The sequence below is a fragment of the Candoia aspera genome, chromosome 1, assembly GCF_035149785.1.
Source record: "Candoia aspera isolate rCanAsp1 chromosome 1, rCanAsp1.hap2, whole genome shotgun sequence".
Taxonomy (NCBI): domain Eukaryota; kingdom Metazoa; phylum Chordata; class Lepidosauria; order Squamata; family Boidae; genus Candoia; species Candoia aspera.
Window position 1 is genome coordinate 277,577,068 of NC_086153.1, and position 23,182 is coordinate 277,600,249.

The 23,182-nt window shown below is 39.2% G+C and overlaps 1 protein-coding gene across 5 annotated transcripts in view; it reads right to left on the reverse strand.

Annotated features, from left to right (window-relative positions):
• Positions 1–23,182, reverse strand: part of DPF3 (double PHD fingers 3) — a 189,976-nt gene that overhangs the window by 72,904 nt on the left and 93,890 nt on the right. For all 5 annotated transcript variants that reach the window (XR_010066891.1, XR_010066890.1, XM_063289844.1 and 2 more), the window contains exon 3: positions 17,183–17,290. Coding sequence is in view for 3 of the 5 variants with exons in the window: in XM_063289844.1 (XP_063145914.1) it covers positions 17,183–17,290 (108 nt within the window). In the remaining 2 variants the exon portion in view is untranslated. The remainder of the gene's footprint in view (positions 1–17,182; positions 17,291–23,182) is intronic.

Here is a 23,182-nt window from a genome sequence, read left to right on the forward strand (position 1 = left end):
TAATTCTAAAATGTTCATTAGTATTCTTTGAATATAACTATATAATTGTTTTTGAACAGTTGAATTCCACTCTTTTATGCTTTTATGTGATAGCTGAAGAACCCTAAAACAAGCACAAAGCACTGTTGATATACTTCTTAAAAGAGAGAAATGAATAAATTTCTCTATATGTATATCTATATATGCTGTATCATTGTTAATAAGGTTTTTTTAAAATAGAAAAAAAAATCATTCATCTTTCTTAGTAAAACTTGTTGATATTTTGTTTTTCCTTGACTGAACACAGAAGTGGTAAAATGATAATCTACAATAAATGTTCCACTTATGGAAGCAGTTTTTTTTAAAAAAATTGCATAGAACAACAAGTTAAAATCTGAACTTTTGTAGAATCGTTTGGAAAAACTATCCAACGTTCAAAGGCCTGTTTTTACACATTTCATCACTGGTAGAAATTTATTGGTAAGAAGATCATTTTGTTAAACTATTAAAATGAAAATAGTTTAGAGAAAATGAACTATTTTTTAGCCATCTAATATTAACTTGGAGAACTAAGGAATCCGTTTTTGAAGAACAATAGTTTCTCAATTCATTGAGCAAATGTGGCAAACAAACCTCGTCTGTTGTTCTTACACCATGGCCACCAGGATCCAAATCCTCTCTTAGCCATAAAATGTACTTGGTAACCTTGGATGAGTCACTAATTCTGAGATGAAAGGAAACAAATGAAAAGGGACTGATACATACCTCCCTAACCTTGGAGAAAAGATAGAGGAGGAAAAAGTAATAAAGAAATGAACAATAAGGAATAAACAATGCTTCTCTAATTACTAAACTTTACAAGCAGGCAGCAGAGGACAGGGGTAGGACGGGACAGATGGGTCTGATTTTGTAAAGCAGCCAGGCAGTCCTTATAGAGAAGGAGCCCTGGGTGTAACTGTGCAGATTTGAAGGCAAAAACATGGGAATGATCACCCTCCACCATCTACCCAAGTGACAACATGAGCATTGGGAATTGGAACTAAATCCCTACATTAAATCAATTATTATTACCACTGTACCCTCCTTTCCCAACCAAAAACTCTAATACTTACGAGAAAAAGTCCCTCCACAGAGAAAAGCAAATTATAATGAAGACAGTGAAGTGCTGGTAACTTTGGATTTCCCTTCATTTGATTAACAATGAGCCAAGAAGCCGTAGCTTTGGCTAAAAGATGGATGGCTTCAGAGAGGCTCTGGATTGCAAAGATGAATCATCTGTCCTTGATGCACAAAGAAATGTCTTTTCTGAACAGCCAGACCAAAAACAGGCATGTCATGTCCCTGTTTCAAAGTCAGATAAACAGAAAGCAGATGGAGCTGCCTAGGGTGCATAACCCTTCAGATTTGTTTAATTCTTTAGATCAGAAGTCAGGAACACACAGGCAACCTTGGGCTCCCAGACAAGGTCAGTGTGTCCATTCATTAACATCTGTCCGTGAGATTTGTTAAACAACTTTTCCTCCTCTGGACTTTCATCAGTCTGCAGAACACAAGCAAGGCCTAGGTATGTTGCTGGGTAAAGAAAGGACCACAGAAGCTGAAAAGGTAATAAGCCCATCAATCTGTGGGTCTGTTTGGTTGCTGAGCATCCTTCAAGCTGCTTTTAGAGAGAGAGAAAAATGGCAGTGATTGTGGAAGTTGAAACAGCAGAAATGGCACAGTGGGCTGGAAGACATCTTATCTCCATTAATATGTTTCTGCATGTATAAAAGCAGTAGGAGACCTATTAAAATTCAGGAATGAAGAGCTGGAAGAAAAGTTGGATATGCTTTGGTTCCAGCCATCCTAATGAGAGTTTAGATCCCTTTCAAGCATCATTTCTAAGAGAAAATTGATTGATTTTTGCCTATTAAGTTATGAAAAGTAGGCATCAGCAGAATATATAATTAGAGATATATGAGCCCATCCACTCCAAAAGAAATGTCACTTTAAAAAAATCTTAAACTTCCACAAAATGCCCTGCAAGATTTGCATGTGCAGGAATGTAGAACACCACCTCTAAATTGTCCTTACAATTAAAGCCAGTGGTGAACCTCTTTAAAATATATTGCACATTGTTTTTATTAGCTATGTGCCTGCAACTGTAAGAGTGCAGGCATTTCACTTAGGTAGCTATTTACAACAATTTGTGATGTACACTTTAAGGTGAAACCAAATGCAGATTCATGGGATTAATGCTCCATCATATTTTTGATTCCTACTGCTGTAGGACTCCATAGCACAGTAGAAGTTAATGCAGAGAATGACTCAGTCCTCTGCCTCCTTTAGACTTGGTTCCAGCATCAGATACTTAAAACTTCTGCCTAAATTAATCCGTCCCTTTGTAAGACTAATGGCAGCAGTCAACTAAGGTTTAATTTGCCCTTACAACCTCCACTTGAGTGTAGACCTAATTAATCTGAGTGTAGACCTAATTAACTGCTCTGCTTTCACACTGTCAAACAATCAGGTTTGGGTTGGGTTTCTTGCTAAAATGGTGTGCTAAATGAGGCTCTCAACCCCTAGCCTCTTTGGCTATTTTTATTACTTTGAATGTTTTGAGCGGAATTTTCTGAATTACATAAAGTTTGCATTAGTTCACTGAATGCATTGTGCAAATTCACACCCTCTAACAGCATTTAGGTAGGTTGGTTATTTATTTACATACTAGTTTACTCCAAGTGAATGCTCTAGATGGTGAAGAACAGTAAGGCAGAATAATTATACAAGTGAAATATAATAACATAACAATAACAATGACATTTTAGCAATCTTTCAACCTGACATTGGTAACATCCATCACTGATGTTTTCAAAGGCCCTCCCAAAAAGCCAAGGTTTTTTATGCCTTCAGAAGGGTATGAGAATAGAAACTACCCTTGCCCCAGGTGGCAACTATTTCAGAAGAGGGGAACTTCCAAAATAATACTGACCTTCATGCTTACTTTATCACCTTTCTTGATAAACAAGGACCCCTCACCAGATATTTTCAATTCACCTAGATTAAATTGGCAGAATCTATTTGCAAAAAAGTAACCTTGTAGATACCCAGACCCCAGAGGAGGACTTCATAGAGAATAAGTAATAATCAGCACTTTGAACTGTACTTGGAAACACCTTGGTAGTTAATGTAGCTCCCAGAGTAGTGGAATTATGTGATGTAAAATAATGTAAATAAATAATATAAATCAGTAATGTAAAGTGATTTAGAGCTGGCCTTGGGGATAGGGAAGGAATGAATGAGCTCTTAAAGGGGGACTTGCAGAAAAGATTACACGGTCCCAGGAAAGAGAGAACTGTGAGAAATAAACTCAAAATAATCCCACTTTTTGGGGGGGGGGATAAAATGGGAGAGAGAGAAAGTTGGGCAAGCTTTCAATATTCATTTATTCTACCTTACTGCAAAAAAGAGCATTCTTGGAATCCTTATTGTGCCTGTTTCTTGACCTGACCTATTTCAAAGGGCTGGCATCAATCTTGAATACCTGTCCAATCAAGGAGGAGTTATGTTGAGGTTCTTTCTCACAATTCCCACTTTCTTGGGACTGTGTAGTCCAGTGTTTTTCAACCTTGGCAACTTTAAGATGTCTGGACTTCAACTCCCAGAATTCCCTAGCCAGCATGGCTGGCAGGAAAATTTTGGGAGTTGAAGCCCACACATCTTAAAGTTGCCAAGGTTGAAAAACACTGGTGTAATCTTTTCTGCAAGCCCCACTTAACAGCTTGCTCTTCCTTTCCCAATCCCCAAGGTCAGCTCCAAATTCCTTTACAGGTAAGCACATCAGCTGGTGCTGGTTTCCACATTCTTCAAGGGTATCCTCATGTAAAGCAAATTATGCCAATCCAGATGAGAGATGGTTAGTGGAAGGACAACAAACTACCTTTCCCTCATGTAACTCTTCAAGTTGTATAGGCAAGTGTGACCAGGTTACATTCCTCGGGGAGGAGGACCTCATTCCAGAGTAATCTGTGCCCATCTCTGAGGACCTCCACCATCCAGTTAAGATCCCTAACAGGAGAGCAATTACCAGGCTAAATTGCCCAGTAGTTTGGACCTATTCCAGCAATCTCATTTCTCAACTGCAAATTCAAAGGATTGGGTGAAGATCATTTAGGCAAGCAGTTCTCCTTCCCCAAAGGCACCTTGGTATAGCTTACAACTGCAGGCATAGAGTCTCAAGTCATGCCCCTTGCCATTAGCATGATCGTTATTTGCTGACAGGTTTGTAATCCATAACAGCTATCAATTCTCTTGCAGTGCTTGCACCCTGCAGAATGAAAGGCATTGGATTACAGTAACAGGTGTACTTGTACTTGGCGGAACACTCTGAATGCAGCATCACCTTCTAGCCACAGTTATGGTGAACTTCGTTTCAGCTTCAGGAACCTTTTACCGTTTGGGTGGGTTTGGGCAATGACATTCAAATCTTGGCTTATGGCACCAAAATTTAAGAAGCTAGGTTCTGAATTCTGCTTGCTTTTTGGTTTTTAGGTGGGGTGTTTCTTTTTGAATTCAGCAGATGTTGGATTGAAACTACCATAATGCAACAGGAATTGTACAGGATATTGCTGTGTTGCTTTTTGGAGTAATGTGAAGGGCTGACAGGCAGCAGGATTGTTCCCAGTCATACAATCCTGAATGTACAGATGCTGTAAATTGAAGCTAAAGGTCCACAACTTTGGAGCCAGGGCAGAGGACCACAGTTGCCCTTTGGAAGGTGCATAGGGACTAGACAAATGCTGAATTTAATTTAAAGTTAATTTGTGTTTAAAATAATAGGGACAATTGTTATCAATAATTAACACAAAGGCTTTTAGAAGCTGTGCATCCAGATCGCTGCATCTGACAGACCTTGTCTGGGGTCAGGAGCTAAACAAGGTTGGCCTGTGGATGGGTGTCTTCCACAGAATACCAGGACTATAAATTAGACTGGAAAGTCAGAAAACATCCTGAAAGAAGGCCATGGGTGCCATATTGCTGTCACAAGAAGACCTCATGGACATGTTCATGAAGTTACCAGCACTCAAGTTTGTTTTCCAGACTTTTTTTTTTTTACTTTTTATGCCTGGTTTTAGCAATGGACAAAGGAGGAGTGGGATTATCCTTCCCACTATTAGTAGGCCTATAATGATTTTACCTTTTTTCCAGGAAGAGATAAATCTAGCTGAAGACTACCATATATGGGCTGCAAAAATCCACTAGATAGAAACAGATACAGAAATCTGTTGCTGTCACATAATGGTTGTCTGGATTTTTGTGTGCAGTAGGCCTTGTCTCTTCTAAATTGTCTTACTTCCTTCCATTTGGAGCACAGCTTAATAAAGAACTACTTCCTGATATTAACAATGTGTTAGATACAAGACAGGATATTTGTTCTAACAATCATACCATGTATATGTATTTGCTTTAATGAATATTATATCACCTGGTCCTCCTTTATCTGTTCCTATAATATGGGCACAAACACATCTAATACTTGGATTAAGCTGATATTTATCAGGCCTACTATTTTAGCATAAAATACTTATATTTTATTAGGAAATAAAGTACAAAATTGCAAGGAGATATTGAAATGAATTAGAAACCAGTAGAAAATTATTTACTATCCATCAAGAGTAAAATGATTATTAGGCTATAAAAATTTACCCAGGAGAAGAATAAATATGAGAGATTGAAAATACTCACAGCAACAAATGAGGACAATGGAAAATCATCTACAGTCTCACTGCTTTCTCTATATCCATAAAAACTGGCTCAGAACATTTCAAACAAGAGTTTAATATCATTTATTACTTATTCCTTTATAGTGTGTACTGGAGAAAGGGGGAGGGGGGCAGTATTTAAATATTAGGGTATTTCAACCCCCTGAACAATTTTGTCTGCCAAAACCTCCACTGAAATTGAATAGAAAGAATATGACTTTCTTTCTTTTCAGTGAAGTATGAAACATTTACTTTAATGAAGTATTAAACACTTTAATGAAGTATTGAACATGTAGAGTATATGAAACTTTATTCTGTTTCCTACCACACCAATCACTGCTTCAGCTCTATAGATTTAGCACTTTAAACAGATATTAAATGGAACTTGTGATTCACAGACACACATAGAGAAAAGCTGCTAGTTAGAAGTAGGGATGATCTTACCCTTCTTCTAAAAAAATCATCCTCCTCACCATCATCATCATCCTTGTCATTGTCGTCATCAATCTGATTCAACTTCATGACATGCCCTAGCCTGATCAATTACAGAATTCCAAGTCCACGCTTTTGTACCAAAAACCACTTCCTTCATTTCAAGTCTAGGAAAAAAGTAAAATAGTTTGGGTTTTCCTGTGCAAAGGAAAACTTAACAAATTTTGTTGGGGAAAAAAAAAACTGAACAAAGCAGGTAAGCTAGCAAGCACGCAGTCTTGCATATGAGCAATACTTTAATGATAAATGCCCTTTTAAGACAATAGAGCCAAATCTCTAAGTACGAAAAAAAAAAAGCTTATTGGAAGGAAGAGGAAAAGAAGGATTTAGAAAAGGCAATAATCACACAAACATAATTGCAAATAAAATCAATAAAGCCAATCTAATAATGCTAGCAGCGATTTTTAACTGTACTAGTAATTTTGTTTGTTATGCATTTATAACTACCTGCAATTCCAACATAGAATAAAAAATTGATATAGTAATACATTTCAATCAATCATAACATCATAATATAAAATACGGAGCCTCTAAACTACAATCTTATAATATTATTAACCTCTAAGCATTTCAAGGTGTCAAATATTTATTTATGTATTTATTTTAAAGCAACTTCACAGAGGCCAATGAAAAAGAAATATCTGAATGCTTTGTCAAACGTTCAGCAATCTGATTCCAAGTGTAATTCTGGTGGAAGTCTAGTTCCTGGTGGAGAAACTGGAGCCAGGTAAGAAGAGGCTCATAACTGTGATGTGGCCCTTCTAGTACCGAGGGGGACTAAATAATCCTTGGCCAATAACCAGGTCAAGAGCACAAGTCCACGATCATCAGTGGGTCCTTCTAATAACAGGTCCTGATGTGTCAATACCCTCAATTTGTACTGGTATCTTTCTGGTATTCCCAACCAGTATAACGACTGGTGATAACAAGAGGTAGGAGCAAAAGAAGGAATAGCATTCTGGACATCAATCAAAGGGTGGAGTGAGATTTCAGGGAACCCAGACAAAAAGCTGCTGAAATCACCCAAGTATGAGACAACCAGGGCATGAACCAAAAGCCTGGTCCTCTCAGTAGTGAGGAACCAATACATTCTGTGAACTCTTATTATTAAATGGAAATAACAGATTTTAACGTTTTTTTCAGTGAAAGGATTTGGATTCCTAGGTTTCGCACAGCTGGGGAACACAACATGGTAAAACTTTTTACTGGAAAGAAGGGGCACAATAATTAGATCAATTATGGTTTAATTATTACTTCAAATCTTTTCAGGAATTGCCAACAGAATTTTGACAACAGAGATATATCCAAGTAAAACAGGTTTTGACAGCTCAATATGGACCTAATGCTTTAGCAGCTTCTGTAATACCTGATATGTTATTAATACTGAAGAATTCAATTTCAGAATCCAAACCTACTTTTTTCTCCTGTCAAAAGTTAAATGAACAGTTTAAAATATCTATAACAAGTATTTTTTTCTCCTTTTTCATTGGTGATTGTTCTTTTTTTATTTTCTATGTTTGTTTGAAAATTGATTAATAAAAACTATTCAAATGTGTTTGTTTGTTTGTTTTGATTTAGGTGCTGTCCAACTCCAAATTGGTCCTAGGCAGCTTACAACATAAGAATTAGATAACAAATATACCATCAAATAGAAAAAACATTAAACACAAGATGGCGAATCTGGCCAACGACAACATAAATCATGCCCTCAACAAGGGACACCAACTACCCTAGTTGGTTGGTTGGCTTGGGGGAAGAGCCAGGTCTTTAAGGCTTTGCAAAACACCATCAGGGTGGGAGCCATCTGTGTTTCAGAGAAGAGGCACCATGATAGAGAAGGCATGCTTCTAGGGTCCCAATAGATAGCACTGCAAAGGAACCTGTAGCACACCAACCCTGTCAGATGGAACCGGACGGGCAGACACCACAGGAGATTAAAGGGCATTCTGTACATATACATATTCATGTTCCCAAGACTCAGGAAAACAGCCAGTGAAAAGAGAATATTTTACTCATCTGGTAACAAAAGGTAAGAAAGAAGGGAGAAGCAATAAATACATGAAGAGAGGAAAAAGGATAAGAATGATTAGTAGGATAAGGAGCCTCAGTGATCAAATAAGCAAACAAATGCCAGTAAATGATTACGAAGGAATATGTTACCTACTTGAATGGGATTTGGGATTAAGAGCATACACAGAATTCATTGCAGGGTGCATTGTTTAAAAGAGAGAATATCCTGACTTTCTGATTAAATTTTATTAGCTAGGTGGCCCTTTCCTTCAATTTATTTTGCCTTTGAGGGAAATGCTTTTATAGCTTTATAGAAAGTAGAGATAAGGAAAAGCCAACATCTATGGTGAGACTGATTGTTTTTTTTTTTTGCCCACAAAAGCCCTTTCCATTCTGATGTTAGAGGTCCAGCTACCAATCAGAAGACTATTGAGTAGCTGAACCTACCTTCTTAATAATTTTAGAGTGGAAGACAAAGTAACTGGACAGTTCTAACTGGTTACAATATGTGTATCAAACAAGATTAAGGGCTTACCACATGGCCAGGTGACCCTCACCAGCAGACACCAGCAATCATTTCTGGAGGGCAAGGAAGACAATGTCACCCTGTAGTCACAACCTCCAGCACATTTTGCTACTCCATTTGCAAAGTACTGTTTTCCTGCTTCTGTCAGTCTAAGCCAGTGTTTCTCAACCTTGGCAACTTTAAGCTGAGTTGAAGTCCACACAGCTTAAAGTTGCCAAGGTTGAGAAACACTGGTCTAAGCACTGTGGTCTGTTTACCTGCTGTGTTTTAGGCCAGCCCCTGGCTGCTTCACAGAGGCAGGATCATCCTCTCATCACATTTGCCCCACCTTTCCTGAATAACATCTTTTTTAAAAAATATATTATTTTTCTTTCCCTGAGCTTCTAACTTTTCTCCTGGGCTTTTTAAAAATACATAATAAGTCCACTGATGCACAGTTTCATCATCAGACTGGAAAAATGGTGCACCAGTAGACTTATTATTTTTTAAGGACCCTAACATTAGATTAGGGGGCATGGAGGCTCAGTGGTTAAGATGTCAGGCTTATCGACTGGAATGTTGCAAGTTCAGTGGTTCAAGACCCAAGCACCACGTGACGCAGTGAGCTCCTACACTCGCCCCAGCTCTTGCCAACCTAGCAATTCGAAAGCATGCAAATGCAAGTAGATAAATAGGTACCACTTCGGCAGGAAGGTAACAGTGTTCTGTGACTGTCAAGCTGGCCACATGGCCGAGGAAGTGTCTTTGGACAATGCTGGCTCTTCAGCCATGAAACGGAGATGAGCACCGCCCCCTAGTGTTGGACATGACTAAATGGGAACCTTTACCTTTTAACATTAGATAGCTCAGGGAAAGAAAAACAGTAATTACAACAAAAACATTTCTGCTAAGTTTTGAACTAGGGATGTTGTATACGTAAGTCAGGTGTTATAACCATTATGCTAGGAAAAAACCCTGTTATAACAGTCATGGTAGCAGATGTTATTCAGGTCAAACATGGAAAATGACATTTTATTTTTAAGCTGGTTGTTGTACCTGCGTATGAATGTATGTATGTATTGTGCTGCTTTAATTCTGTATATATAAATATAACTTTATGTAAATATATTGGCCCATAGGTAAGAAAGTGATTGGCAACTGCTTCCTGGAATGGAAAGTATGAAGACCCAGCAGCTGGGGAATTCTCCAGTGGGAGGACATGGTGGCCTGCTGTCTGGACTGGGTACTTTGCAAATTGCTGCCGAAGCATCTCAGCCCAAACAAGATTTTCTTAGGCCAGTTTAGAGTCAAGCTGGCATAAACACATGACAGGAGCAACTGAATGGCACAGGGAAGATTAACCCTATAACTTGTGTATCCATGGTTTGTCTCTGATCAACTTACCTGTACCCTAGAAAGTGGGGAGAGGGGTGCTAATACAGTTAGTGTTGTGTTATTCCTTAGAGCAGGGTTTCTCAACCTTGGCAGCTTTAAGATGTGTGGACCCGCTGGGGATTTCTGGGTGGTGAAGTCCACACATCTTAAAGCTGCCAAGGTTGAGAAACCCTGCCTTAGAGGGTTCTTGACCCAGACTCCAGAGCAAGTTGCGGTTTAAAAATTTACGTAACAATTTTAGACATTCAGGCAGCTAGCCATATAGATCAGCAGTGAAAGAGACCAGTGAATCACAATTGGCTAGGCTTCTCCTTGTTGTCTGATGGAGAGCCCCTGGATCAATATACTTCTGTATAATGTGCTTTTTGGCTCTTCCTTTGAATAGGTAAGCTGATAGACCCATCTGGGCATTCAGTAATAAAAAGCATTTACCTTTTGAGCAGGGTTTGAATTGTGATGCTGCTTCTGCCATCTTGCTGTTTTGACCCCTCCCCGGGAGAAGCCTCACCCATATCATATCACTCAAGTGACACCAGTGTCAGTCCCTCAAAGTAAGCCAGGTTAGGAAAGAGACACTGCAAGAATGACTGGAATTCTGTTGTTAAATGACACAATAACTGACTTTTGAAAACCTTCCAGTTTCCCTCTGGTGTACAGAATAAAATGGGGCTCTTCTCCTGCTCTGTCCTTTTCTAGAGCTATGTTGTCAATTGCAGTTTGCCTTTATTATCTTGTAATGGTTCTGCTAATGGTTCTTGCATTCCTTCATCAACTTTATCGCTGCATTCCTCTACAACCAGCTTCCAAGAATGTCTATGCATATTGCATGGAGGTCTGCCAGAAGAAAACCTTCGCACGTAAAATGATTTGCACATTAGCTTCCACATGAGTAAGAATTCTGCTTATTTTGGCTTCATGACAGTGTGTTGCTCTTTAACTGGCTTGATTACTTTTCTATCTTTTGTTTTTAATTGATTTTCTCTCTCTGGTTAGTTTTGTTCCTCAGTATTAGTCTGCTTTGTTGAGTCTGGTTTAAAATTATAGCTGCCTTTAATTAAATAAACTCCATGTTTTTGGCATTGCTTGCAGAATTTTGCCATGACATCACATAAGGCGATGGTTCAGATGCCATCTGAGATCTCTAATGGGGATCCACCTATCTGGAAACGGGGTGCCGCAGTTCCTCCTTGGTTTACCTTCTGACCTGGATCTCCTAATCAAACCCTGACTGTGACACGCTTAAGAACAAAAGTGACAGTGTATACCGTGTTGCCAGGAGAAATACATAAACTCAACCATAGATGCCCAAGTGGATGGTGAATAAAATTCCTTTTCTGCCCCCATCAACCAGCAGTTGGCATCCATCCACAGCAACTGAGACTGATAGCTTGAAATTAAGATGGCAACTGGGGAAATCATAACTGAGAATAGTTATGGAACTTTCTGATGTGTCTCTGGAAATTACTAGATTATGAACTTTCTCTTCCTATCTGTCTCCCTCAGGAACAAGCTGGTTCTGACTGATCATACCAGTAGGCTAAGCCCAGCATGGCTTTCTTATGTGGTGATACAAATTGGGATCTGGGGTAAGGAAAAGCCCCACTGACTTTAGAAAAAGAAAGCAATGAATGGATATCATGATAGGCTGCAAAAGAACCAGGAACTACCCCTTCTTCCAGACTATACTAATAGGCCACGTTGGCTAGGAACAATGCAAGTTGTAGTCAAATGCATCTGGAGGACACTAACTGTCCTATCTTATTCTCTATACTGCCTAGGACATCTTTTGCCTTAAAGGTGAATGCCAATTTTGGAAAGATCTTAAAGGCTACAATCTAATAATGGATTTGACTAAGGTTAAAGTAGGCAGGCAAGATTCAGAGTGGGCAGAGTCACATTGCTTGTAAATCTTTGGCCTATAGAGATTTGCTTGAACATCAGCAAAAAAAACTCCCTAAAAGTCCCAGCCCCATGCATATTTATTTAGAAAACCCAAGAACAAGAATGCAGCCTGAGAGTAATCAGTAGTATATCCCAATGTACCACCTTTCTGGCATTAAAAGCTGCACTGGATTCATACAAATACACTAGTAGATGAAAACTCAGAAGTTGCAAATGTTTTAACAGCTGCTAATGAGGGAGCAGAATAGGCAAATTCCTTTTCCATGTAGGTTTATTCAGCTAGGTAGTCAGATCCTAATCAAAACTTTCAAAACTGGAACTGCATTTTTTTTACAGTGGGTAAAAGATTAAGTTTACAATATTATGTTCATTCCATGAATCACTTGATTTAAATATGTAGCATCTGAAATGGAAGCAGAATCAAACCCTTTATAAAAGTAGTCCTGTAATATTACTCCCTCTGCTGGTCCTGAAATAGTAGTTTTTCTGCATTGATTCAAAGAAATGAAGTCTTTATGAATTACATATTGACAAAAGAGAGAGCTGAGTTGTGTTGCTATTTGTTAAAAGAAAAATCAAATTATATCTTTCCTGAAAACTAAAAAAACCCACTGAACTCTGTAAAGCAAGAGTTGTTTTAAACAATAGAAATTTCAAATGGTAAAAGGCTGAGAAATGGTAAAAGGCTTTTTTAAACTTGTCAATTATCATTAGTTCTACTTTCATATCCCATTGATTCCAGAGCAGAACACCTAGATTCCTAGGTGGAAAACAGAAGTAATGAGAAACTACATCATTTTTGTTTTGTTTTGTTTTGTTTAATATGAGCAAAGCTGCAGACAATTTTAGATTTAAGTTAATGTTTTAAAAAGTCAATAAAAGTTAAATTGGGTAGCTTTACCTGAAAAGCTGGAAGGCAATGAGGCCTCAGACAATGAGGTCCCAACTTTAGATGTTATGCATAAGTAACAAAGCATTCTTTTTCCTCCCAGTATTCATTCTCATTCAAAAGAGAAGAGGGTTTTGGTGAAACCAGTTTTAGCACCTGGTTATGAGGTTTTGGTTAAGGCCTTTCACTGTTAATTCCTCTTTCCAACAGTCAGTACTACAGCCTCCCTGAGTTTTCATGCTTCAGTTACATCCTATGGAAAGGCACCATGAGCAGCCTTTTTCTATGAGGCTTTTTCAGTAGCTGTCACCACCACCCTTGAGAAATTGCAGGAGAATTTCACCTTCCCCTGGAAAAATTTGGGGAAATCATCCACTGAATTATTCCATCTGCAAGGCTGGTGGAGAATTATGAACTGTCATTTGTGCTCAACTCCAGGATGGATATAAAATCTGTATAAGAGTTGAATTCTATATTTTCACAAATGGGGGCTCAATATGCACTATTTTGATTTTTCTTCATCTCTGCAATCCTAGAGAGAGCTCCTCACCATTATACCAGTTTAAACTCCTCATTCCTTACTTTTTTCTTTGTGAGATTTGCTATCCATTTTATTATTTATTTATTTATCTTATTCCATTTGTATACTACCTGACTCCCAATGACTCGGGGTAGTTCACAAAAACACGAAAAGCTATAAAGCAATAAAAACAATGCAGCAAAAGAACAAGAAGCAAAGATAGCAAAACTGGGCAGCAAGACACGTCCATCCTAGCCAAAGGCCTTAGCAAAGAGCCAGGTCTTCAGGGCCTTCTGAAACACCAGCAGGGTGGGAACCCCCTGGGTCTTGGGGAAAACCTCAATTCCAGCGGCCTCGATAGATGGTATCAGTGTTTCTCAATAGATGGCATCAGTGTTTCTCAACCTTGGCAACTTTAAGAAGTGTGGACTTCAGCTCCCAGAATTCCCCAGCCAGCATGGCTGGCTGGGGAATCCTGAGAGCTGAAGTCTACACATCTTAAAGTTGCCAAGGTTGAGAAACCCTGGTTGGCATTGTTTAATGGGAACAACCCAGAGTACTCCAACCCTATTGGATTGAATAGCTCAGCAATTACTAGGGGAGATAGTTGCATTCAAAAAAGAAAACCAAGGAACAGAAACATCCAAATATCAAAAGAAATCCTGGGACATCTGTTACCCCTACAAGATTTTCTAGGACACAATAGAGTTATTTGGTCTGAACTAGTAAAGGGCACTTATGCTGTTCCTTCCTCTCTATCTAAGATTTGTGCTACACATGGACTAAAATGGAATGCCTGCTATGTAATCGCTGCTATGAACTAAGGCCAGATGCTCAATTTCTACCCCATTCCTCCAGATGAGAATCTTACAATCAAATTTCTTTTGGCTTGCTCTTTAGAAGGTAGGTAAAAGTATAAAAGCCCAGAGAAATCTTTTCATTGGATTCATAAGAAAATGTATCTGAAGATTGGGTAGACCTTCCTAGACTTACAAATAATATCTAGTAGAAGTAAAGCAATATAAACGAAAGCAAGAAGTATCCCATACTATGCTACTATTTGCCCTAAATCTTTACAAGGCCAATGGAAATCCCATAGGACCTTTTACACCCATTCACCCACTAATGTACACACACCTACCAATGTCTGATAAAATGGGCAAGGTAGTTAGCTTGGAGCAGTTGTGTTTTACAAGCTGTCTCAGTGATAACAAAAACCTTAGCAGCCCTTTCTGCTTTTGAAGACTCCTCCTAGGTCAACAAGCCATCAGAAAGACCTTTTGCTCACTAAAACAGATGTGACAACAGAAGCTGAGCTAAACAATGGAAGGCAAAGAGAGAACTGTGTGAAGGCAGACAACAGAAGCGATGCTTCCATGCATTAATGCTAATCTAACTGGCAATTGAAAGAATCAAGCAGAGTCCATTGTCTACACTGTCCCATCATATGCGGTTGTGGTTCCAAATGCTAGCTGTGGTTTCAAAGTAGGTGAGGGCAATAACATGGTGTAGAAGTGTTTCAGTTGAGCAGTTAGAAACCACACAAAAATATGTTGGTGCTTCAAATTAGACTCCCTCTCTGCTGAAGGCTGCCTGCTATCTTTCAAGAATGAGCCAAGCAGGTCAGATTCCAGCAATGACATATGAAGGCCTCAGAACCACAGAGAGAAATAGATAAGCAGCTCCTCATTTTCCCTTAAACATTACTTGTGGAGGAGTACATGATCTTTAGCTTTCCCTAGTTCTGGTTCTCCTTTAGCAGTTCAGGCGTATGCCCTCAGAACTCCACAGTGTAAAACAGGAATCGGTTGATATGCAACAAATAATATTTGAAAATAAAGAAAATGAATGTGAATTATTAGACATGCAGTTTAGTTAAAATCAGGGAATCAACCAGAAGCACATCATCACAGCTTCCCACTTTTAAAGAATTGTGCTCGTTCTGTGATACTAGGCTTCTTCATGTTTTTGATCCAAGTGGCACATGTAATAGAAATATAATTCTCTATTAATTTTCATACATATCTTAGTGTATCTTAGAGAAGAACTTCATAAACTCTATAATACAAGGCCTCCCTGTGGAAATAGATTTCCTCTAGCTGTTAGAACTGCTTAAAATTGGCTGCTGAACAATGTGGAAAATCACTTCACACAACCCCTTTTCCACATACTCATTTGCAAATGCAGTACCCAATCAGGCTTCTATGATAATAGATGAATGGAACTTTATGGCAGTTCCATATGGGATCTTTCTGTCACTCCAAAATCAGTTGCAGAGATGTGTATTCTCACACCATTTAGCAGCTGAGCGGATCAATTTCTATCGCAGCCAAATGAAATGGCAAAAACAAGTCATCTTTCTGGAAGCAGCAGTAAAGCTCTGCAGGGCTTGTGGGCGGTCTCTTGCCTCACTGCACATCTTCTCTCCTGGCTTCATTTGACATAGCATTTAGTTCTGGGTCCTTCAAAGGGAAAGCTTCACAGGTTGCATTTCACAGCCATTCCTCAGATTAGCAAATGCAAGCTACTCTGCTGATCCCACTTTAAACAGAAGCCAGAATTGATCTCAACTGTTTCGACTCTTCACAGATCCTTGAAAGTGTTTCTGCCAGTACAATCGCCCAAGTGACAGCTGCTGAAACTCACAAGACTGTTGTCTGCTTTTCCCTTCTCCTTGGCAGGAGACCAGCCCACTGCAAAACACCAGGCTGCTTCTTTGGTGTCTTTGCAAGCAACCACCTCATACAGAAGGACTTTTCCTTTTGGGTGGAGGGATCTTTGTTGCTCCAGTTGCTCTCTTCCCCAGCTCCCACAGGCAACCTTTGGCATCCCGCTCATAGTCTCTCTCTGCTTAGAATGTACCTCCCCATGTCCTCCACTTCAGCCACTCGGTCAACATGTATCCATGGTTAGAGCTACTGGGGAATGCAGTGGACTGCAACATTACCAGCAGGAGGGAGAGCACTAATTGGCTGGTGCTGTTCCCCTCCTGTTCTCTACATTCTGAGGTCTGTGGCAGTGAAAGCATCTCCATACTTAACTTCAAAATGGTTTGGAGGATTGTGGAGTGAAAAGAGCACCAAGCAGCAGTGCGTTAGGAAGGAGTTACTGAGCCTACCACAGTAATGTCTTATGTAATACCCAAGAGATTTACTTCCATTCCAAAGTTCAGGCCTTTAAAATGCAGAGCACTAAGCCCTAACATATCTACTGTAGTTTCCACATGTATTCCTGAATTTGGAATGGACTTTTTAAATTCTGTTGCACATTGTCAGTGCAACAAATAAACCAGAAAATGCTAGAGGAGATACAGCAAACATGTTGAGGTTTGCATTGCAGATTCTTCTTAGCCCATCAGGAGCAGACACTGGAGGCCTTTCTTCTCTTGCACTTTCCCATGGCACAGAAAGCATCCTGGTGACAGTTTTTTTTCTGCCTTGTCCCTGCAATGTTACCTTCAACTCATACTGAGTCCAGGAGTGAGACAGCCTTAAAGCATCCTTAGCTGAACCAATGTTAAATTAGTATTTGCCTCCTTATTCCACCCGGTCCGAGGATACGGTCACCTTCTAACCCCAGAGGAAGTTCAGGTGACTGAAGGGACTTAAAAGAGAGGCGAGAGAAGCAGAATAGAGATCAATAATGGGGACAGCCCGTTTCATGCTAGTAGAGTTTTCTGCCAACTCAAGGATGACTAGGTAGGACTTAGCAGTGGGCAACAGCAAGCAATGGTCAGGAAGAACACTCACCAGGTTTAATCTCCAGCAACTTCAGCCTGGAGTCTTCAGGGGGATGCAAACGTCTCTTCTTGCGCCAGCACCGAGCAGGGTATGTATAGAGCTGCCCTGGAGCTAGTCCTGAGGGTCAAAAGGAAACAAAAATAAGATAGTCACAAGGCATAGAGACAGACAGACAGACAGATGATAGATTGATGATAGATATAAACAAAAAAATATATACATCCTTAAGTATATATTGATAGCAAGTTATTCAATTAACATTTAAGTCAGTTTATTTAACAAGGGCGGGGAAGAGCATTGAGCATACCAACTAGTGTATGTGTCCTAATTTCCTGCAGTGGTAGAATGCTTCTTCACATACAGAAAGAGAAATGAGTTTTGCAGACCATGTATAACTGAAGGAGAACGGATGTCATTCTAGGCTCCAGTATCTGTCTTTCTCGTGTTCATAAAAGTGTGCCGCCGTATCTATTTCCTTTGTCCTCCTATTAGTTTCAAAATGACTCATATAGAATTCAAAAATCCACCAACATCAGTAAAAATCAATGCATCTTCCAGAGCAAAATATGTGCAAAACAAATCTCTGTTCCAGAGGGAAACCCCAGTACTTGACCACATTTTATGAGTTTACTTTGCATGGTCAACACTACAACTATTAGATGAACCCACCTTTTCCTTTCTTAAAAATGTGTAACTCTCCAGTTTTAAATCTACAGAAGTGAGATCTTGATAATTCTTCACTGAGGTTCATTTATCAGACATTCCAGTTACTTATTTTAGGCCTCCCTATACTCCTGAATGGGGGTGTGGTGGCTCAGTGGTTAAGACGCCAGGCTTGTTGACCAGAAGGTTGCAAGTTGCAAGGTTGCAAGTTCGGTGGTTTGAGACCCGAGTGCCGTGCAGCGGAGTGAGCTCCCACACTCGCCCCAGCTCTTGCCAACCTAGCAATTCAAAAGCATGCAAATGCAAGTAGATAAATAGGTACCACTTCAACAGGAAGGTAACAGCGTTCTGTGACTGTCATGCTGGCCACATGGCCACGGAAGTGTCTTCGGACAACACTGGCTCTTCGGCCATGAAATACTCTTGAATACATAATTTAGTATATTCCAACATTGGTTGGTAAAAAAAAAAACCTGTTATATACCTAGTGTAAATTAATTTGCCCACTTTTGATCTAATCTTATTTATATCACGCTTATTTATAAGGTCTGGATGTTTTCTGTCCTAATAAGATGCTGAGTGCTCCTTTGAAATCGCAGCCTATATGACTTTGTTTAGAACGATTCTGCATCTGTTGGGATCATAGCTGCATATATGTACAGGATACAGTCATGTACAAAGCCTGGAGGCATAATGATCACATTAGGTCAGTGTTTCTCAACCTTCACGACTTTAAGATGTCTGGACTTCAACTCCCAAAATTCCCCAGCCAGCACGCTGGCTAGGGAATTCTGGGAGTTGAAGTCCAGAGATCTTAAAATCGTGAAGGTTGAGAAACACTGTGTTAGGTCAGTGATAGGCTTGCAGCACTAACTGCTATCCTCAGTTCCATAATGCTGTGCATTGAGAACTCAATCCATCTCTCTCACTTGATGAGTATCAACATGCAGCATGTGTAAACTGGTACCAAATACTGCTTGCACTGGGTTCCATTAGGAGGCAATAAGGTCAGTGGCTTATTTGAAGCTTAATGCAGAAAAGAGCTCAGGGTTTGTACTCTTCTGAAAATAAGCTTCTTGCCTGATTTTTTTTCAGCATCTTTCTGGAAAATCACAGTATAATTATGTAAGACGCACATTAAGGAAGAGACATGAACAGGTAACACAGGAAAACACAGTCTGGAATTTTTTATCTTCCTGCCTGATAACCTCTGGATAAGAGACAAAGAATCTAGCAGGGCATTGCCAGGAAATTGGTTAACTATGGCACAGACTCTAAGATGCACGAGACTACTTTCTTCTATATAAACAGACTGAAAAACTTATCTGCAAATAAGTATTTGGGAAGCAAAACTAGGTTAACAAAAGTAAGATTTAAAGACTGGGAAAGGAAAACTGGGAAGAAGTAGTTCTCTTTGCAGGGATTTTAATTTACTAGAACATCAAAGAATAAACATTAGCTATAATTGATATCACATGGGGACAATCATTTTGCATAGCACTTCTTTAATGCAAGAAATAAATAGTAGTAAAATTGATAATGAACTCTAATTACACACCTTTCATTCTAATTCTCTAATTCTCACTCTAATTCTCTTAAATACCCAAAACATGAGGCCAGAGACAGGGAGTCTCAAATGTGCTTTACTGGTATGTTTCTATTTTTATTTTCCAACTTATAAAGTCCTTTAATTCCCTTACTTAGAAGCTGACCTATTTGGTTTGCAGACATACCATATCATCCTTGCTTGCAGGTAAAATGTATCTGTTACTTTGCTGGAAATTACATACAATAGCATCTACTAAAAATGGCACTGAAAATAGGATTACTTTAGTCCAATTAAAGCATTTTAAAGTGTAAAGGGTACTGCCTTCTTTCACTGAAAAGAAACCACTGTATATTTCACCAGGGAGGTAGTTCCACAGATGGGGGAGCCATAACTGGAATGATATCTTTCTGGGCACTACTCACCTCACCAGTCATAGCAGCGGACTCAGAAGAGAACCTTAGTAGATAAACTCTGGGCTATATAGGAAGGTGGATCTGGAAGCAGGTATTCGCTTGAGTACTTGGGCCACAAATGTTGTAGGAACCCATAAATGAACACAGAGCATTGAGTGAGAAGCTGATCTTGGAGATGTCCAGTAGCCAGTGAAGCACTCTCAGCTTCAGTATAAGGTTTTCCCAGCTATTGATCCTACCCATGTCTAACCGTAACCCTAAGCCAAGAATAGCCTCATATGCAATACATCCTTTATAATGGATAACAGTTGCTAGATTATTCCTGTCCTGGAAAGGTCTCAGCTGATACATCAGCCATCACTAGAGAACATACATCTTGGGCTTCAAGTGACCCATCTGGACCTAGAAAAACTCCTAAACTGTGAACTGAATTGGTTCTTCAGAAAGAAGTCAACTCTGTCCAAAACAAGCTGAACACCACTTTCTAGAACAACCAACTACGGATCTGCAAAACTGCTCTTATCAGCACTGAGTATTACTTTATTTTAACTTTAAATGTTCCAAATTAACTAATTCAAGCTGGAAATGGGCCCCTTGAGCATCTTGTTCAGGATAAGGAACTATCTGTAAGCAATGACAATATTGTCAGAAATATACATACTGTACATACATCTCCATCATGCTATTCCCTTTCAAGGTAAGCAATTTATGCAAGTGCAGAAAAAGAGTAACGATTGATAAGCAAAAATACTTAAAGACATGAGATAGCAAAAAAATAAAAGCATTATAACTTTTTTCCTGTCAAAATCACTCCCCATTTTACTTGCCTCTTTTAATCTTAAACATTCCTTGCTTGCTTTGACTACATTCACACACACCCAATTACATACATGTTACATACATGTATTTACACACACACCCAATTACATACATATGAAATGTGTTCCAACCCATCTCCTGAAACTGCTTTTCTTCAAAAAAAATCCCCTTTTTCTGAATGCTTTCATTATAGATCTTTAGGCAAATGTGATGCCTATGTACTACCAAATACGATCTGGGCTATCCATTTTACTGCTAGGGAGAGTGTACATTACTTATATAAACAAGGAAAATCAATCCAGGGAGTTTTCTGTCTGACTGCAAAACTGATTAAATCAGGTTCTCTAATAAGATCAGATTAAGAAGTTGACAAGAAAATGGAAGGGAGGAGGCATTCCCTATCCCTCCTTTCCCCCAGAGGCTTAACAGACAGGAAAATATTGGTTTGAGTTTGGGGTTTGTTTTTTTTGAAGCTACATCAAATGCACTTGGATGAAAGAAAGACGTTTCAGTGCTGTGCGTGTTCATAGTAAAGAAAAATGACTAAATAAAAAAAACAAACCATGTAATAGCTTCAGCAAGTGGAGCAAGCTATTACATGAAGCTTGTTTACCACAACCTCCTTCTGAAGTTATATACGCTGTGCTCAGATTCTAAATCCTGGGCACTTAATCACGGGATTATTGCACAACTCCAGAATCAGCTCCACACCTCTATAATCATTTTCCTTGTTTGGAGCTACTGTACTTGATTTCTTTCTGGCTCAGTGCTGAAATCCTGCCGACCTTCTGGGGAGTCTGTTTTTTCCTTCGGCAGGACTCATGCCTTGCTCCACCTCCCAGTACTCAAGCTTCAGCTGATGTCACTGTTTCTGGATATCTGGATTCTGGATGGCCCTGCTGGATATAAGCACAACAAGTAACCATGCTTCCTGATAAGCCTTTAATTTGTACTATCTGTGAGCTTTGTCCAGTGACATTTTTGCCATATCATCTGCTGCTGCACTGAGCAAATTTGCACAAACTTTAGGAGCTGAACTGTTGCTCTTCTTAACTCAGCAAAAATGACAGGGAAGGACTCAAGCCGCTAATAAAGTGAAGACAAGTTTAAAAGAAATGATAAATCAGGATTGGATGGGGGCAGCTCTAAATGAGCCAAAATGTGCTAGCTATTTATTTATTATATTTTTATTACCGCCCATCTCCCCCACTCGGGGGACCCTTTATGTATATAGAGTTCTAACCCACAAGGATCCCAGATTTCTACCATTATCTGAGGATGGATGGATGGATGGATGGATGGATATGACAGACAGACAGACAGACAGACAATGGATGGATATAGATGATGGATGATGATCGATGGATAGATGGATAGATAGATAGATAGATAGATAGATAGATAGATAGATAGATAGATAGATAGATAGAAAACACATTATTCCTTTAGTAGAAGTAATTAGATTTTTTTTTAAAAATCAGTAGACTTTTAGGTACAAAAAACTCATACAAGAGTTTCTACAAGAATATTAAGACATTTCTTCAAAATATTCATTCAGAACTATCTCATAACTTGATATACTCATACAAATATGGCCCGGTGCTGAATAGACTAAAATCTTTTATTTCTGTGGGAAGTGAAATGCTATATACAATGTCACTACAGAGAGGCAGAGGTTCCAAGCTTCTTTCCCTTGTAGAGATCCCTGTGAGCAATCGTTTTCCCTATCAAGGTGCAGCAGATTAGAGGTAGGAGATAACACCACTGTCTTCAAAGATCACTGCATCTAAGAGCCTGAAAAAACATAAAACATATAAAATCCAAGGTGGAGATCATTTCAATATGTTGGATGCTGGCACTGAGTCATACTGTAATTAATGTGACAGTGCTGGGCCAGTAATGTTAAAGTACAGCATAAAGAAATGGCCAAGACCTTTGAGCCAAGGTTGAAAAAAAAAGCAGACCACTAAAAGAATCAGATTACATTGTTTTTCCAGCAAAAACCAGGATAGTTTATAATGGGGGGGGGGAAGATTTCACCTTCCCCTTTCCTTAAAAAAAAATACCCTAAACAAACTGGATTGAATTTTGCAAATGTAACTGCAGGGTTTTGCTTTGTTTTCACTGTGAACTATCCAGACTTGTTGGCAATTAGGGTTTGAATGAAATTAGGCTGATCCACCCTTCCTCCTCTTGAGGCTAACAAATTATCAGGTGATTTGTAAATAGATTAGGAAATGCAGACTCACTGGAGTCATTTATGTTAGGCTAGTGCAGTGTTTCTCAACCTTAGTAACTTTAAGATGCATGGACTTCAACTCCCAGAATGGGAGCCAGCATGCCTGACTGGGGAATTCTGGGAGTTGAAGTCCACACATCTGAAAGTGGCCACGTTTGAGGAACACTGGGATAGTGCAAGAGTGAGAGAACTTTGAATTCCTCCTCTTTAGCACCAGGAAAAGTTGGTCCTCTGTACCCTCCTATTTATTTATTTATTTTCTATCCCACCTTTATTAAGTTGGTCCTCTGTACCCAACTGCTCCCCTCACAAACACAGACTTCTCT